Genomic DNA, 10414 nt, shown 5'->3' on the forward strand with positions numbered 1-10414 from the left:
ACTGATGTCAAAATATGCGATCGAAACAAGAAAAAAGAAAAAGAGAGAAAAATATGCAACAAGATAAAGCATTTTCTCAACCAAAAACTTCCTTTGCATCTTATGGTTACAGACTTGTTTGAAGACCATGGTCCAGAATCACGGGTTGGCACTCCAGCACCCCAATCTACTACAGCTCTCTCTATCCTGAGAGACTGGCGCCCTGACCCTCCGCTATGGGGCGGGAGCAACCCAGCGCCATTGGCAGAGCCCTGGACTTCCAGATGGGCAAGAGCACACAGAATGACTGCCAAGATGCGACAAAACCGCCCTGCCGCCCAGGGAGAAAAAAGCCCGACCAGCCAGCACACTTACGGATGATGAAAGCCATCAGGCACAGCCCTACTTCACCCACAGAATTCTGATGCTTCCACCAGACATTCCACGCAAAATTCTTATAAAAGCCCTACAGTGCCCTGGCCGGTGTGGCTCAGTGGTTGGGTCTTGACCCATGAACCAGGAGATCATGGTTCGATTCCTGGTCAGGACACATGCCCGGCGGGGTTCTGGGCTCGATCCCCAGTGGGAGGCATGCAGGAGGCAGCTGATCGATGATTCTCTCTCATCACTGATGTTTCTCTGCCTCCCTCTCCGGTCCTCTGAAATCAATAAAAACATTAAAAAAAAAAAAAAGCCCTACATACCACAAGTCACATAAAGGGTGGGTGACGGCGCTTCCGCCACTAACACTGTGAAGTAAGCGTGGGAACGCCCAGGACAGCAAGAGGAGGGGTGGCCCGTCCTGCAGGCTGCGGCGGAGGGGCCACGGTCACCCTGCTGGACGAAGGTACTCCAGGAAGCACGAGGTCACAGCGTCCTGACACTTTTCCTGCACTTTCCTAGGGCCGTGGTCGGCAAACTGCAGCTGGTGAGCCGCATGCGGCTCTTTGGCCCCTTGAGTGTGGCTCTTCCACAAAATACCACGTGCGGGCGCGCACATACAGTGCGATTGAAACTTTGTGGCCCATGCGCAGAAGTCGGTATTTTGTGGAAGAGCCACACTTGAGGGCCCAAAGAGCCGCCTGTGGCTCGCGAGCCGTAGTTTGCCAACCACTGTCCTAGGGAGTAGCTGTGTGGAAGCAAATGCTTTAAAACAAACAAACAAACACGATCCTATCGGAAGATCATTTTTACAGGCGGTGTCAAAGCAATCACCATTCAGAATTCCCGAAGCATGTGAACTCACTTCAGAGCGATGCAGAATCAGACTGCTGCTTCGGAGCCCCAGAGCCCCGGGCCGCTACGGTTCACACTGTCCACTAATTGTGCTAAAGGGTCTGTTGATGGTGCTTTCGCGACTATAATACCCAGACTTTCTCTGCGTGAGCGGTCATGTCAGACTAGCTCCTCATGCGCGTGCACTGAATGCGGACCAGGACTTTTCAGCAACACCCGACACTGTTACCACCTTTGTTCGGTCTTTGAGAAAAAGCTGTCTCTTTCTTTTCATGTAAACGTTGCCGCTACTTGTTCACTTGGAAATTTTTTACTTTGAAAAATAAAGTTCTCACTTGCTGCTTTATGTAGGATTGAAAGAAAATACGTATTAAAATTATTTTTAATCCTCATCTGAGATTATGTTTTTATTGATTTGAGAGAGAGAAAGGGGGACAGAAGGAGGGTGGGGAGAGAGAGACAAGACAGACACCGTACGCGCCCCAACCAGGGATCCAACTGGCAACCTAGATGGCGCCCTGACCGGGTGGGAACCAAACGCACACAACCTTTTGGTGTACAGGACGACCCTCAACCCAGTCGCCGGGCAGGGCTACATGTCTTAAAGCTAAATGCTCAAGCTATCTGCTGCCAAGATACTTCCAAATGTTGCCATTGTTAAGCAGCTTTGTTGCCAAACACTATGTCGCACCTATAAAACTCGCCACCAGAAACTTAAAAACTTGCAAAACATTCCAAGTGAGGCTTTCAATGGGTCTGGAATGCATTACGTAAAAAACTATACAGGAAGCACCTTGGTTTGCAAAAACAATTGATGGGCAACGGAAAATGAACATTTTCTGGCTCATTTTTTAACAAAAGCCACTGCCACCCTCATGCAAATGATGCGTTTCTTGGACTTGGATCTTTTCAGAGGATAACTTTTTCAAACATGATGGTCATTAAATCACGATTCAAAAGACTAACATAGAACCAAGCCTTGAGGCTTGCATTATCTCCAAGATGATTATCACCAATACCAGCCAAGATCCATAAATCCCGTGTATAAAACAAGATTTTTTAAAAAAAAACGTTCTTACCAAAAAAAATAAAAAATATATAAAATGTGTTTTAGTCACAAATAAAAAATAGTTTTGTAAGAATTAAAGGGTTGCCCTGGCCGGTGTGGTTCACTTGGTTGAGTACCATCCTGTGTACCAGGAGTTTGCCAGTTCAATTCCAGTCAAAAGCGCAGGCCCGGGTTGCAGGCTTGATCCCCAGTATGGGCGTGCAGGAGGCAGCCGATCGATGTTGCTCTCTCACATAGATGTTTCTCTCCCTCTCCTTTCCTCTCTCTCTAAAAAAATTAAAATTTAAATTTAAAAGAATCAATAAACTATTAGAAAGAATACACCCTCCAACCTATTTTACTAATCTAAAAAATTGAACAAATCGATGTCTCTCTCTCTCTCTCAAAATCAGTAACTAATTTTTGTTTTTAATTAAGACTCATGAACAATATAAACTGATGAACAAAAATAGAACCAGAGACAAACTAGTAGAAGCATCAAAGAGACTGTCCAATCTATGAGGGAAGGCTGGAGGTGAGGGGTAAGAGATCAACCAAAGGACTTGTATGCATGCATATGAGCATAGCCAATGGACACAGACAGGGGGGGGGGGGGGATGTGCTGGGGGGTGAGGGTGGCCAGAGAGAGGTCAATGGGGGGGAAAAGGAGACTCATGTAATACTTTAAACAATAAAGAATTTAAATTAAAGAAAAATTAAGACTCATCTCTAAAAGACCTTGGAGATCGTGAGCAGTCAACAGCACCGTCTCAGAGCCCACTGGCAAAAAGGCCATCAGCAGTGAAATTCCCAACACAATCTGTCTCCATCGCAGGAGCTCATAAAAGCCCAATTACACACGGAGCCGCATCGGGCGGAAGGCCAAAGCAAACACTGGGCCCTGAGTGGAGCCAGGTGAGCGCAGCGAGGGTCGGAAACCACAGGGAGACCCGCCGCGCCGCGGTGGGGCCAGCATGGCGGGAAAGGCGGCTGGCTGGTCCTCAACCCACAGGCTCCGTCAGCCGCTGACGCGGCGAACCAGGCAATTTCAGGCCCAGCAAACAGCTAGTGGAAGATCCTTGGGCCAGGGGACAGTGTGGCGTGCCCTGCAGGTGTGTGGCTGGCACAGAGAGCCCGGGGACCCAGGGAGAGTGGCAGGGCCACAGCAAACCAGGGCTGGATGGCCTGGGCAGTGGTGGGGGCGGTGGAAAGTCACCGTGCCAGCTGAGGAAACAGAAGGCCCAGCCCACTGCTGCTCCTGGGAGCCCCTGGTAGGAGGGTGTGGGCTGTGGTCTGGCCAGACGGGTGGCAGCTGAGTTCCAGGAACAGGGGTGTGGGAGCCACGGCCGCACATCTGGAGCAAGATGTCCCAGAGCAGATGCCTCCCAGACAGATGCCCCAGAGCAGATGCTGACTCCCGGGGGGGCACAGCTCAGAGGGGACAGAGGGTCTGCACTGTCCCCCCGTGATCTGTGTTACTCACCGCGAGACCAGCCTCCCTAAAAACACCTCTGAGGACGCCGCTGCTGGTGGGGAAAGCTCAGTAAAGGAAAAGTAGGGATGCCACTCCAAGTTCTACCGCTTAGTAGCTAAGTGACCTCAGGTCATACGTCCTCTGAGCCTTATCTTCCAATGTCGTTCATCAACAGCAAAGACACCAGGCCGACTTCAAAAGGAAGAGACAAACGCCTTCGTAACGCAGCGGCTTGATGGTAAACGGGGTTCCAACACCGCTGAGCCCTCCCCTCCTATTCCTTACGTCCCGACCTCCCCCGGACACAGAGCAGCGTCCACAGGAGCGCTCCTTCAGCAAGCCCCCGCTCAGCGCACGCCACACGGCGCCAAGGCCCCGAACAGCAGTGTCCCTGGGCTGGGGCCGGGCGGCTTTCCTTTTCAATCCTCACCCAGGGTATTTCGTCCGTTGATTTCCAGAGAGTGGAAGGGAGGGGCGGGGAGAGAAACATCAAACATCAGACACATTGATGGGGTGCCTCCTGTACGCGCCCCTACTGGTGCTGGGAAACTGAGATCCATGACTGTGAATCAAACCCGAGACCCTTGGTCTGAGGGCCCGGCGCTCTAACCACTGAGCGACCAGCCAGGGTGCGGGGCTGTCACTTTTGAGCCAGTGCAATGTCAATGTTGTTAAATAAGGTCCCACCTGTGGCTTAAAATCCTAATTCAAATAATCTTGTGAATGAAGAAATAAAAGGGTAATTACAAACTACGGTCCGCCTCACTCGGTTCAACAAATACTCTACGGGGCCATGAGGCAGAAACAGGACACTCAGAACTTTCTTTTTTTCTTTTAAACAAATTCATGTTTTATTTATGTTGACATAAACTGTACAAAATTGACTTTCTTCACCGAAAATAACAGCGATGTTTTCTATATTCTTCCTACATAAACTACAAAACACATTCTTGTAGGTTGTCTAGATTTCGCTTATAAATCAAGACGCGGCAGTAGATGTAACCTCGGAAAAAGACCGAATGAAACAGATCAATCTGTTGTCAGTATTCATGGCCTCTGATCCTGTCTTGACCATGAAACAGAGGTGCTCCACATATTCTTGCTAAAAAGCTTATGACAATATAGGCTCAACAAAGGAATGTAAACAGGGACACCCAGATGTGGGTTCTTCAATGTTTCTCTCTTTTTTTTTTTTTTTAATATATTTTTATTGACTTCAGAGAGGAAGGGGAAGGGAGAGAAACATCAATGATGAGAGAGAATCGTTGATCAGCTGCCACCTGGCATATGTCTTTGACTGGAATTGAACCTGGGACCCTTCAGTCCACAGGCTGATGCTCTATCCACTGAACCAAACTAGCTACAGCAACACTCAGAATTTTCTACCACAGCGGGCGAGTCGCTTTAGTAAAAGGCAAAATGGGGGAAGTCTATGGAAGCATTAGACAGCGAAGAGTCTGATTAAGAAAACAGATAACAGAGTTCCCAGAGGAAGTGTTCACAGAACTGAGGCCTGAAAGGTTTCGGGGCCCTTCCAAAGAGGGGTCCACGAGGCAGAGCTGGAAGCAGCTCCCACACACCTGTGTGCCACTGGCGCGGGAGGCGGGAGTGGGAAAATAAAGTCTGGGGCCACATTTGGGGGCCCGGGGATATGTGCTGCGCTGGTTCACTCTGCAGTCGGCCCACGGGGAGTCACAGAGGTTTCCAGGAAGCCCGGTGACAGCCAGACCTGAGCCCAGGAAGACCTTGGTGGACCAAGCTGGCCACAGACCGTGAAGTCACCAGGGCAACGGCAGCAAAAATGAATAGGAAAGTCTTAGCAGGTTTGGCTCGGGGGATAGAGCGTCGGGTTGTGGACTCAAGGGTCCTGGGTTCGATTTTGGTCAAGGGCACATGCCCAGGTTGTGGGCTTGATCCCCAGTAGGGGGCATGCAGGAGGCAGCCAATCAATGATCCTCTCTCATCATTGATGTTTCTATTTTTCTCTCCCTCAAACTTTTTCTCTGAAATCAATAAAAATATATTTTTTAAAAATGAACAGGAGAGGAGATACAGGCAAAGAAATCTGATTTAAACTTTTTTTTTTAAATTTTTTTCCCTTCCAATGTTACTTCTTGCTCTCTCTCCAGACCTTTACCTGGGAGAGGTACAAGAATCTGATTTTTCACATGGATCACAGTGACTTTTTCAACCCACAATTTTAACATGCGATTCCCACAGTGATGGGCCAAGTCAGCCTAGCAAAGCTTCCCGGAAAGTTCTACTTCGTCATTTACAAAACAAACTAGGAAGTGTGATCTGTGGCGCGGGCACTCAGTATTTGCCTTCTCCAAACCAAAATAACTTCGTCTGAGATAAAATACTCGTGCCCAGGGCAGCCACAATATTGAGACACATTAAGAGCCCAGAGAGATGGCCAGGGAGTTGGCTTTCTTATGGGAGGAGGAGGGAGCACAGTTGCATTTCCACATTTCCACTTCCAGTCCAGCCAACCTCGGAAACCAGCCTGCAGCCTCTCCAAACGCCGGGGCCAATTCTTCTTAAACAAGATGGGGCAGCAGGGACCGGCAGCACCGGGATGGCCCGGCTGGGCCACCACATACAGGCCTGAACACACTTTCCCTCTCCAAGTGATGCAACCAAGCGCTGGGCTCCAGAGGCTCCGGGCTTCCTTCCACCTCTCAGGGTGACATTTTAAAAAAATACATTTTTACTGATTTTAGAGGAGAAAGATAGGAACATCAATAATGAGAGAGAATCACTGACTGGCTGCCTCCTGCACACCCCTTACTGGGGATCGAGCCTGCAACCCAGGCATGCGCCCTGACCGGGAATCGTACTGTGACCTCCTGGTTCATAGGTCAATGCTCAATCACTGAGCCACACCAGCTGGGCTCAAGGCGACATTTTTAAAAATTGATTTTAAAGAGAAAGGGAGAGGGAAAAACACACACACACTTCGATATTTTGTTCCACTCATTTATGCATTCATTGGTCGATTCTTGTATGTGCCCTAACCAGGGATCGAACCCACAACCTTGGCCTATCGGCACCATGTGCCGGGAGCCGGTCCATGCTTGCTGTTTCAAGGGACCTGGCCTATATGGCATACTGTTCTTAACATGTTTGCTCACCTTCTTGGCACTATGTGTTTTAACCAAGGTCTCTGAGAAAGGTTGTTTCCCCAGGTAGGGATTTTCCCCTGAAGTTAGGGAGGGAATAAAACCTCTTAACTAAGTGCCAGGTGGGTAATTAATCACTTTACGAACAATCATGCTTAAGCTACATAATCCTTACTCCCTGGAATGGAGATAAGAAACGCCCTAACCTTTGAAATAGAGATTGATAGGATTGGAATCAACTGGTATAAATACAGATGTAAGAAGACAGAACGGAGAGAGACAGAAATTGGCACAGAACCTACACAGAACGTTCTCTAGAGACAGAAGAACTTCGCTGGAGAGAACATGGCAAAAGATCCTGGACAGAAACTGGCCTCAGAACCTAGAGACAGAACCTAGCGAGAGAACATGGCAAAAGATCCTGGACTGAACCTGACTACAGAAATTGGCAAGAGAACCTGACTAGAACCTGGTGACTGAACCTGGCTGGAGAACCTAGCGAGGGAACATGGCTACAGAACCTGGCTGGAGAACCTGGAGAACCTGGCTGGAGAACCTAGCAAGACACCATGGACACAGAACCTGGCTGGAGATCCTAAACAGAACTTCGCTGGAGATCGAGACCAGAACTTTGCTGTAGATCCTGGCTAGGCTGCTGATCAACTGAACGCTGTCTCCGTGTCATTCCTTCTTCGCCGACTCCGTCCACACCTTTGGGGACCCCTGGACCCGCTGGAGTTGGACCCCAGCAACCATGCTCTAACCAACTGATCTACCCAGCCAGGGCTCAAGTTGTCATTTCTGATGATGCTCTTAGGCCCTCTGCCTTCTCCCAAATTCCTTTAACAGGCGCATCTGTAACAAAATACCCAGGGGGTGGAATATCAACCTTGCTTCCAGACCCCCAGCACTACAATGCTCAGGCCCGAGACTTCTAAAAATGGTCCAGTTTGTTGATGTTGACCAAGATTAGTAAAGAAAAGAAACCTGAGCCTTAGCCGGTTCGGCTCAGTGGATAGAGCATCAGCCTGCAGACCGAAGGGTCCCAGGTTCGATTCTGGTAAAGGGCACGTAGCCTGGTTGCAGGCTGTGCAACCAACCAATCGATGTGTGTTTCTCTCACATCAATGTTTCTCTCTGTGTGTCTTTCCCCCTCTCTTCCACTCTCTAAAAATCAATGGAAAAATATCCTTGGGTGAGGATTTTTAAAAAAGAGGAAATTGGAATTCATTGAAGGAAAGGCAGTAAGGACTGTAATAAAAGTATACCTACAACAAGGGGGCGACAATATGGAATCGGAGAAGTAGAATGCTCCTTTGGACTTAAAAAAAATTTATGAAACCATCTTAAACAATGACAAAGTACTTATCAATGCCAAAATGTAAACAGGCTTTGAAAACAGACCCTTTCTTGGGAGTTTCTACAATTGTCCTCCTTGATTGGAATTCGGGACAGTGGGTAACCACTCCCCTATCGCCCCCCCCCCCCCCCCAATAGCTCTCGGCTCCCTCCCACTTGACAGTTTGCGTACTTAGATCATCAATGCTAACGGTGATGACTGAGAAGCCCAGAAGGGGGTCATTTCATGCCCTAGGACCTGTTCCCACTCTATAGTGACTGAATTATTTAGACTAGAGGATGACCAAGGTCACTTTGCTTCTAAACGCTGCACCCCCCTGCCTGCTTCAGCCTCCTCCCCCAAGAGGACTGGCCCTCGGTCAGCATCCAGGCCCAATTACAGGGCAGGCACCATGCTGGGCGCGCTGGGAAGAAAGGTCCCAGGAACAGGAATGCGCTATGGAAAAACCATTCTAAGAAACAGGTCGAGCCTCCGAGCCTCCTGAAGGAGCGGGAATCCGGTTTTGCTTGAATGACTAGTAAGAGTGCTTCACTAGCAAAGAAGGAACATGTTTCAGAAGTGCATCCAGCCGGGGCAAATGCGGCACAAACTTCAGGGACCCCAAGCGGGCAGGTGCCTAACCCTGGGAGCTGGGCACCAGACCAAGCTCCTCAGAAGGAAGCCCGCGGCCCCGTGCGCCAACGCTGCCCCGACCCGGAGGCAAAACGTGGAGCCAAAATGGAGGGGCCCCGGCGAGTGGCTCCGGGACGAAAGCCGCGTGGTGGCTTCTCATGGCGCCGGCCGCTCCCAGCTCGCTCCGCCGGGGGCCCCTCTGGCCCGCGCCGCGGGGAGCCCTGCTCCGAACCAGGCTGGACGGAGGTGGCTGAGCGGCAGGGGAAGCAGCGGCCGCCTGACGGGCATTAGGGGAGGAAAGAAAGAAACATCTGGGAGGACTCGCCTCGCCCACCCGCAGCGGCAGCTCAGGAGGCAAGCGTCCCCGGGCTCTCCCCGCGGGTAACACAGGAGAGCGGGCTCCCGAGGACACGGCACCCGCGGGAGGGCCTCTCCGAGGGTCCCAGCGCGCTCGCCGCAGGCAGCGGGGCGCCAGGGAACTTTCCCGTGGAAGCCGGCCACGTCTCCTCTCGGCCACGAATAAGGGGAGCCCGACTGCTCCCACCTCACTGGTGTCACCGCATCTCTGTGGCTCAGGATTTTACCCGAAAAGCCCTGCAATCCCAGCCCAAGCGGGGCTCCCTCCCCGGGACGCGCCCCGCGCGCTCTCGCAGCCTCGGGTCGGGTCCCATCGCTCCGCCTTCGGCACCGGGCGGCGCGGCTGGGCGCACGTCCACGCGAGGCCGGGAAAGGGATGCACTGGGGGCTCGCGGGGGACCCCACTCCGAGCCCGGTCCCCAACAGCGAGCGGACTTGCAAAACAATAGCATCCGCCGCCGCCGCCCCTCCCCCACAGGACCCGTGCCACGAGCGAGCGGCGCCGGGAGAAGGACCCCGTGGGGGTGGCCGACACCCCCAATCCTCGATCATTCGGTACCTGCCCGCCACCCAGCCGCGCCCCGAGTCCGCGCCGGAGACGGAGCTGGAGCGCCGCCAGCAGCGAGGCGCGCGGGCCACGTGGTGCTGCAGCAGCTGAGACGGCCGCGGCCGCTGCCCACGGGCGCCGCGCCGGCCCGGGAGGCAGGAGCGCGGACCCACGTACCTTGCCGCTGGCCGTGCCCCCGCTGACGCCGATCAGGAAGGGCCCGCCGCCGTTGGGCTGCTGGTGCTGCAGGGTCTGCTCGCTGTCCCCGGCCATGGCTCGCGCCGCCCTCCCCCGCGGCCTGTGCGCGCGGACCCACGCGCCTCGCTCCCCGCCCGCCCGCCGCGCCCGGCTCCCTCCGCCCCGCTGCCGCCCGGGAGGCCGCCGCCGCCAGCCGCTCGGATCCGGTGCGGGCTGCGGTCTCGGAGGAGCGAGTGCCTGCCTGTGCGCACGCGGCGCCCTTACATCCCCGGCGGCGGGCGGCGTGATGCCGCTGCTCCAATCCGGCGGCCGACGCGCTGCGATTCGCCCGGGCGGCGGCGGCGGGCGTCTGGCCCCGCCCCCGGCCCCGCCCTCCAGCCGGCCGCCGCCCGCGGGCGCGGGAGGGTGCGAGCCGACCGCCTTCCGTCCCGGCGGCTAACCCTTCCCCCGCGACCTGGGCCTTTAATTAGAGATGCCGCCA

At 53.0% G+C, this 10414-nt stretch overlaps 1 protein-coding gene across 2 annotated transcripts in view; it reads right to left on the bottom strand.

Moving 5' to 3' along the window:
- The window catches only part of UCK2 (uridine-cytidine kinase 2), a 49691-nt gene extending 39604 nt beyond the window's left edge, over positions 1-10087 (bottom strand). Inside the window, exon 1 of one of the 2 annotated variants that reach the window (XM_081113327.1) lies at positions 9913-10087. In XM_081113327.1, the coding sequence (XP_080969453.1) occupies positions 9913-10008 (96 nt within the window). In that variant the 5' untranslated portion in view covers positions 10009-10087. The remainder of the gene's footprint in view (positions 1-9912) is intronic. The other variant, XM_081113328.1, reaches the window with a different exon arrangement.
- Between the last annotated feature and the right edge of the window lie 327 nt (positions 10088-10414).

The sequence above is a fragment of the Myotis nattereri genome (genome assembly GCF_964212035.1).
Source record: "Myotis nattereri genome assembly, chromosome: 18".
Taxonomy (NCBI): Eukaryota; Metazoa; Chordata; class Mammalia; order Chiroptera; family Vespertilionidae; genus Myotis; species Myotis nattereri.